This window comes from Oncorhynchus masou, chromosome 1 (genome assembly GCF_036934945.1).
Source record: "Oncorhynchus masou masou isolate Uvic2021 chromosome 1, UVic_Omas_1.1, whole genome shotgun sequence".
NCBI classification, from domain to species: Eukaryota; Metazoa; Chordata; class Actinopteri; order Salmoniformes; family Salmonidae; genus Oncorhynchus; species Oncorhynchus masou.
Window position 1 is genome coordinate 79,470,845 of NC_088212.1, and position 8,626 is coordinate 79,479,470.

The 8,626-nt window shown below is 43.3% G+C and overlaps 1 protein-coding gene across 1 annotated transcript in view; it reads left to right on the forward strand.

Annotated features, from left to right (window-relative positions):
* esrp2 (epithelial splicing regulatory protein 2) overlaps positions 1-7,966 on the forward strand; it is a 23,632-nt gene extending 15,666 nt beyond the window's left edge. The window contains 3 exon segments of the mRNA XM_064982576.1: positions 1,034-1,244; positions 1,476-1,671; positions 6,382-7,966. Coding sequence (XP_064838648.1) covers positions 1,034-1,244; positions 1,476-1,671; positions 6,382-6,546 — 572 coding nt within the window. The 3' untranslated portion in view covers positions 6,547-7,966.
* The last annotated feature ends 660 nt before the right edge of the window (positions 7,967-8,626 follow it).

Sequence of the window (8,626 nt, forward strand, 5' to 3'; positions counted from 1 at the left end):
TCGGGGTTATGCCTTTTTTTGAATGGTTTGTTCAGGGAAGACATTACACAGGCAGGGTTAGCTGTAGTAATTATGCCCTCCATATTAGTTGTAACACACCCATTAAAACTCTGAAGGGTTTGTTTGCATACTCATGGTTAAAGTGTGTGTGTCTATCTATCCCAGTGTACTTTGTTCTATTAGTGCCCTGTTGCTATAGAGATTAGATTCCTGCTTATCATATCACTAGAAGGCAGTGCACACTCTTGGTGTGGCTATTGGCTGTTGTGAATTCTGATGGACACACTTTGAGAGCAGTTGCTCAAATGACTGTTTCTGTTTGCTGTTGACTTTTTTTCCATTTATTCAACCTCATGTTTGACAACTGTAATCTCACTGGCTTGACCTGGAGTTATGACAGTCACTCACTCGGGTTGCCAGGTTGATGGCAGAGTGTACCTGGGAACGGTCATCCCCACAAGGTCATTCGGTGCCTTCAGCCCAACAAAGTCACTTGAGTTGCCAGATTGGTTTGGGGAGTGTACCTGCAAATCCACCCTCAGCCCACAAGGTCATCTGACTGTGTTTTGTGTCAATGTGGCAACAGACCCATACAGCCTGTTTGTGTGTAAATACACAACCTCCCTCCATCCCTCACTGTGTTTATGTTGTAGGGTTAGGGTAACATCAAGGACAGAACTGAAGCAACTGAGTACAATACTACCTTGAGGCTTTTATGTGACTAACATAGTCTTATCAATCATATGTAAAACTAGAGTTTTTCCTAGGGACCATGCTTCTGCATTGCTTGCTCTTTGGGGTTTTAGGCTGGGTTCCTGTATAAGCACTTGGTGACAACTGCTTATGTAAAAAGGGCTTTATAAATACATTTGATTGATGTTGTATGCTGCTGGGAGCTGTGTGACGGTTCAGCATGATGTTTGATGTGCAGGCTTAGGCATGATGGTGTAGTAATATTGAGGTTATGATAAGGATCCAATGTGCCTGCGGTTGTATCTGAGATTCTGAACTTCGCTCTCTGTCCTCTCCCCAGGTCTGGCTCCTCCGGCCTATGCTGCGTTCCCTTCTCCTGCCATGCTCTCTGAGGCTGCTCTGTACCAGCCCCCCCTACTGGCCACCCCCAGAACACCCCAGCCCCCACACAGCCCCCACCCCACCCCCACCCTGGCCTACTACCCCCCACAGCACCACCCTGCACAGCTCTACATGAACATGAACATGAACTACACTGCGTACTACCCCAGGTTAGTGTGAACTACACTGTGTACTACCCCAGGTTAGTGTACAAACCACACAACCATTTCCCTCTCGGGTTTTGTCAATATGAACTGTACATCCTCTTTTGTCATGTGTGTTTCATGAATGTATGCAGTTCAAAGTGCCATGTTTGGTATTGATTTTGACACTGGAACATCTTCTGAATAATGTATACTTGCTTCCAAAGAAAGAAAATAGATGTTTCTCTCTCTCTCTAGCCCCCCAGTCTCTCCCTCCACGATGAGCTACTTTGCGTCTCCTCCAGGGTCAGTAGCGTTAGCGGCCCAGCAGCCCCATGCCCAAGGCCACGTTGCCTCTCCCATGATGCCCCAGCACGGCGCTCTAGTTAGGATGCAGGGTCTGCCCTACAACGCCGGGGTCAAAGACATCCTCAGCTTCTTCCAGGGATACCAGGTCAGAACCTCCAATATGACCCCCACTACTAACCTCTCCTTCTCCTTCCATAGTCTCCTAAAACAATCCCCTCCCTCCCTCTACCCCAGTCTCCTTAGTTCCAGTCTCCCCAGTCCCGCTCCTTAAACTCCATTGCAGTTTAATGTGTCTTGGTTGATTTTCTTCACCACTCTTTTTTTGTGTATTGTCCCTTTCATATACAAAGATCCCACAATTTTATCATGCCAGCTTTTTTGTGGGGGTAAAAAAACATGGGAAATTAAAAGCCACCTAAGACCTAGTCATGATTCTTACATGTTTAGATGCTGTAACCAAAATACAGGTATTGGGTCTGTGTGATTGGTTCTCTGCTTTTTTCAGGTAAATTCATGAACACTTCCATTGTTTTAACACCTCCCTAATTTGAAATGCAAACAGCCCCCATTGTTTAACAACATCCCTGCTAGTTACTCACTGACATGTATAAAAGGAGTATACCTGCAAATGAGTTGGAAATAAGGGCCTGTTTCAATTGGGCTCATATAAACATTGCCTTGTGGTATGTTACCTGTAAAAATACATCTTCTGTCTAATGTGGGTATATGTTTGTGCCTGTGTGACAGACTGTAGCAAAGCAGGATGTTCTGCTAGTTTTACAGAGTTTAGGAGCCGTTGGTTAGAGTCCTGCATCTGGTCAGCTCCCTGCGGTTGACCTGCAAAAAAAATCAGCTAGCGGGTGCAATGAAAAAGTTATTTCAACCCACGGGTCGGCTCGCGGTTCAGAACAATTATATTGCGGGTCGGAAGCATTTTAAATCAAGATAATATATTTTTTAACAAACCCTGGAGCTTATTGTGTTGCGAATTCCATTCTGTGAGCGGTGAGGCAGACATGTAGGCTACCAGCCATGCACGCAGTGGATCAGGGAACTGTCCATTGTGTGGTGCTGAAACATGTGTTTTATCCCCCCACGTGAATACGTTGCCAAGTGTACTTTCCCTGGCTAGCCTAGCTCACGTGAAAAAGGCTAACGTAGGCCTAACCGGAGAAAGAAAAAGGTTCTGAAATACACCATAGAGGAAACAGGTGCTGCGTGAGTCATTGTGGACCAGGACAACAACCCGGTAGATGGAGTGGCTATGCAGACAGCCAAACTTGCAAGCAGGTATTTGTTTAAGGTGGGCCAATTCAGTTTAATATCAGTTAATTCAGGCTTTCGTTCATTTGGACCATACGCAGGCCATATACAGTTTAAACCGGTGCGCTGGTTAAGGTTTGAGTAGGCTATAGCCTATAAATGTATTATTGCAGCCTATATTCCATTCTTGGAATTGTTTAAGTTTCAATTCAACTATTTGATTATCTAAAAGATATTGAATGTAAGGGTTTTGTCAGCTGTAGGCAATTCTATGCAGGTGGATCAGGTTGAGGAGAAAAATCTGATGTCAGATGGGGCTCTGAATTGGTTTTGGGCGGGTGCGGCTCCAGAACTGACCCGTGTAGGACTCTACTGTTGGTACATTGTATGGCTTGTGTTACATCAAATGTTATTGGTCGCGTACACAATTTGCAGATGTTATCACGGGTGCAGTGAAATGCTTATGTTTCTAGCTCCAACAGTGCAGTAATATAAAACAATACACACATTAAGAAATACCTGGACAAACTGTCCAAACCCTTCTTATTCATTAATAGCATATTTGTATAATTCCCCCACCTCATGACAAAACCAGCTTTGTTTGACTACAAGCCTGTAGGCAAACCCATCATTCAGAATTGAACAGTCTGTGTGCTCATATATTAGCAACCAGAATGCTTTACTGCAACACAAACCATGGTTCAGCACTGCAGCATATTCAATAAGGGACGTGTGCACTTGTGCTCTCCCCTTCTCTTGCTTCTCCCTCATTGGCTGACTGGCTGAGTAGGCGGAGTGAGTCTACAGAGGAGGTATGAACTGAACTCTCACAGTACTGTGATTGGTTGGGCAGGTGTATTAGGTGTTCTAGCCTGAGGATGCAGGGATGGAACTGAGGTGTTTTGGGTCTCTTTGTGCTCTTGAAGGTTTGTTTGGAAAAGTTTCTGCTGGTTTTTAATGTCGTGTGTGTGTGTGTTTTTCTCGGGGCTAACTCTAAGCTCCCAGCATGTGAGAACACCTGACCAGTTACTGTAGGGCTTTACAGTCCTACACACTGTGTATATGCTAAAGAGAGGGTGTTGCTGAGTTCAGTCCTGACTCTTGGCTTAACCACTGTAAACTCATCCTGACCGGTTGTCCCCTGGTTTCTGCTATCTAGATCAATTAGAAACTTGTTGTGCTGTCTGACTGAGCACTCCGTTTGGGTGAGGAACTGTTCTGAGTGGTGGATTAGTGTCTTACACTACACTTGTAGTGAATGCATGTACAGTTGAAGTCAGAAGTTTACATACACTTAGGTTGGAGTCATTAAATCTTGTTTTCAACCACTCCAAGTTTCTTGTTAACAAACTGTAGTTTTGGCAAGTCGGTTAGGACATCTACTTTGCATGACACAAGTAATTTTTCCAACCATTGTTTACAGACAGCTTATTTAACTTATGATTCACTATCACAATACCAGTGGGTCAGAAGTTCACATACACCCAAGTTGACTGTGCCTTGAAACAGCTTGGAAAATTCCAGAAAATGTCATTGCATTAGAAGCTTCTGATAGGCTAATTGGAGGTGTACCTGTGGATGTATTTCAAGGCCTACCTTCAAACTCAGTGCCTCTTTGCTTGACATCATGGGAAAATCAAAATAAATCAGCCAAGACCTCAAAACAAATTGTAGATCTCCACAAGTCTGGTTCATCCTTGGGAGCAATTTCCAAACGCCTGAAGGTACCACGTGTACTATTGTTTGTACAGATGAACAAGTATAAACACCATGGGACCATGCAGCCGTCATACCACTCAGTAAGAAGACACATTCTGTCTCCTTGAGATAACTTACTTTGGTGCGAAAAGTGCAAATCAATCCCAGAACAACAACAAAGGACCTTGTGAAGATTCTGGAGGAAACGGGTACAAAAGTATCTATATCCACAATAAAATGAGTCCTATATCGACATAACCTGAAAGGCCGCTCAGCAAGAAAGAAGCCACTGCTCCAAAACCGCCATAAAAAAGCCAGACTACGGTTTGCAACTGCACATGGGGACAAAGATCATACTTTTTGGAGAAATGTCCTCTGGTCTGATGAAACAAACACAACTGTTTGGCCATAATGACCATCGTTATGTTTGGAGGAAAAAGGGGGAGGCTTGCAAGCTGAAGAACACCATCCCAACCGTGAAGCACAGGGGTGGCAGTATCATGTTGTGGGCGTGCTTTGCTGCAGGAGGGACTGGTGCACTTCACAAAATAAATAAAATACAATTAGGTGGATATATTGAAGCAACATCTCAAGACATCAGTCAGGAAGTTAAAGCTTGGTCACAAATGGGTCTTCCAAATGGACAGTGACCCCAAGCATACTTCCAAAGTTGTGGCAAAATGGCTTAAGGACAACAAAGTCAAGGTATTGGAGTGGCCATCACAAAGCCCTGACCTCAAGAACATTTGTGGGCAGAACTGAAAAAGCATGTGCAAGCAAGGATGCCTACAAACCAGACTCAGTTACACCAGCTCTGTCAGGAGGAATGGGCCAAAATTCACCCAACTTATTGTAGGAAGCTTGCAGAAGGCTACCTGAAGCGTTACACCCAAGTCAAACAATTTAAAAGCAATGCTGCCAAATACTAATTGAGTGTATATAAACTTCTGACCCACTGGGAATGTGATGAAATAAATAAAAGCTGAAATAAATGATTCTCTCCTATTATTCTGACATTTCACATTCTTAAAATAAAGTGATCCTAACTGACATAAGATGGGGAATTTTTACTAGGATTAAATGTCAGCAGTTGTGAAACTGAGTTTAAATGTATTTGGCTAAGGTGTATGTAAACTTCCGACTTCAACTGTATGTATGTATGTCTGTATGTTCGTTCCAATAATAGTTTTTAGGTGGGTTGTTGGACTTGTGGTGTATCTACATTTAAGTGGGATTGTATTTATGTGGTGTGCGTGTATAATGCTCTACTGAGTCCCCCTGTCTGACTGTGAACCTCATTACACTGTAGTACTCTCCTGAAGACTACAGCAGCATGGTTCAGATGAGTCAGGGACAGACCAGGAGTCTGATTCAGCCCAAAGAGTGGCTCTGTCTGTAGGGAGACTAAGGTAAGTTACCAGCCTACCCTGTACCTCACATGGCCCCCGTCTGCCTGCCTGCCAGTCCACCTGCCTAATGTCAAATCAACAGTGTGCTCCAGAGTGACTCTTTCTGTTTCTCCTCTTTTCCTCTCTCTCTATCTCTCATCTAGCCTTTGACCTGAGTGTGCTAACCTAGTGGTGTTCTTTCTGAGTTGATTAACACATTGCTATCCTGATCCCACAGACTGCTCAGGGGATTGCTTTTGGACTGTAGCTCTTCTAAAGGGAAGCATGCATTAGAAGGAATTGCATTGACCGGTGGTTTCTCGTCTGACTCATCCAACTTTACTGGGTTGATCAGTGCAGGATCTACTCCAACTCTTCTGGGTTGTGGCCCCCTGGTGTTGGGATGGTGCTAATGACTGAGCGGTGTGGCTTCTATTCCCTCTGTCTCTCTCTCTCTCTCCACGACTCTCTTCATCTCTTCATCTCCTGTGGTTTGTTGCCTCCAGCTCCAGCCGGACGCCGTCCTCCTGTTGTACAACTTCAGTGGCCAGCGTAGCGGCGAGGCCCTGATCACCTTCCCCAGCGAGGAGTCAGCCAGGCGGGCCGTGGCCGAGCGCGCCAACCACCCCCTGTCTGGTCTCCCCGTCCGTCTGCTGGTGTGCTGCGACTGACCTCGACCAGCTGACCGCTACCATGGAGGGAGGAGTTGAGGACCACAACTGCTAATTCCTTTTCTCCCTTGTCACTTCCTCTCCCTCCACTACTGATACAAACACACACGCGCACACACCTCCCCACAAACAATCTGCCGACTCTCCTAGCCTCCTTCTCAAGCTCCCTCTCAACATTCATACACAGACCGACAGACACCTCTCCCCACAGCACTAGGTAGGTCACATATTTATATACGATGCACATCCTCCTTCCTGTGTGTCTGGCACAAAGTGCCTTGTGTGAATACTTCCATAACATCCACTGACGATGCCAATGAAATGTACCACTCACCTAAAGCATGAAACCACTTCGCCCCTTGTTTTAGCTAAATGACCACTACGGCCCACTATATAAGATGTTCATACCTTCAAACAAAATCCCTATTCCCCTGTGTCTGGTTTGTCAGTCTGAAAACACTACTGTATGTGTGCATGTCTGCAAAAACTATGTATGTACTGTATGCATGTTAGTAGTAAATTATGTGCCTTCCAATGCTGGGCTATACAGTGTAATATTAGATAAGAGCCATATAGACTGACTGAAACTACTACTGTACTGGATAGAAGGGAAATCAGACGCTCGTTCCACTACTCCCTTTTTCTAAAACTAGAAAAGACAAGGCCACTATGTACAGTAGTGAGAGCCACAGTAACATGCTGGATGCTGAGCTTAATGACAGCTACTTGTGTAACAGTGTTTGTTTCTGCTGTGAAAGCATTTGTATGGCATGCCATTTATATTTAGAATAGTATGTCCAAGTACTCTTTTGTTGTCTTTGTTACAATCAGAGTAGGCTAAGGCTCACGTAGCTGAAGTCTAATTTAGTTCTGTAGTGTACGAACATGACCAATATTGATTCTTGGTTTAATCCAAAAAAAACTCTTCCTAAAATTTAGATTTATTTAAATGTGAAGAGAGTTGGCGGTTGGTCTGCATGATCTTTAAGCAATATCCTTAAAGAGAGTAGATCTCTGTGCCATCTGTTTTCTTCCAGACTATATTTTATAGAAAACCCTTGTTTTTGGACCAACGAACAGTAGAAATAAATATATATAAATATAAAAAAAAATATATATATATATATAAATATAAAAAAAAATATATATATATATATATATATATATATATTACTAAAAAAAATGGCGAATGAGTTGTTCCTGTGACTGGGCTGCTGAGAACACGAGTGTCTGGTTTCTCATCTTCGCTGTGCCTATATTACCCAGAGTGCAATAGCAGGCCCCACTGTGGCTTGGCTGACCTCTGGTGGCAGATGGAAAATATTTTTTTGTTTCTTTTTAAGCAAGTTTGAGACTTGACTTGTATGAATTTAACTACTGTATGTGTATATAACTGTTTGAATAAATACATGGAACTTTATTGCCCCAGTGTTTAAATTGCCTTAATTTGTTCTGAACTGTATCAATTAAATTCTATTGAAGTCCAATATTTTAGATGAGGCCAATAAACAGTAGTCTGACATTGTGGATGGTGTGCTTATTGACAACTAGTAACTTTGTTTTGCTGTGGAAAACTTTTTCGAGTGTATGGCATAATGCACCAATGAAACGTATTTTTACACTGGATTGAATTGGACAACTAGTGGTGCAAAAGATGACTCGGCTCGTTAATGGCACACACGTTCATAAAGGTATTCTAGTAATCCCTATTAGTAGGCTGATCCAGTCAATTCCACATGTATATTCCAGTGTAGGTCTGGATGACTCTAATGAAATGAGGCCCTGCATAAAGTGATTTGTCTATCAAGTGATAAGGTGATCTCTTCAGGATCATCACCATCATTCCTCCCACACAACCAATTTATTTACACTGAACAAAAATATAAACATGTAAAGTGTTGGTCCCATGTTTCATGAGCTGAAAAAAAAATCTTGACATTGTCCATGTGCACATATGTTTACATCCTCGTTAGTGAGCATTTCTCCTTTGCCAAGATAATCCATCCACCTGACTGGTGTGTGGCATATCAAGGAGCATGATCCTTACACAGGTGCACCTTATACTGGGGACAAAAGGCAA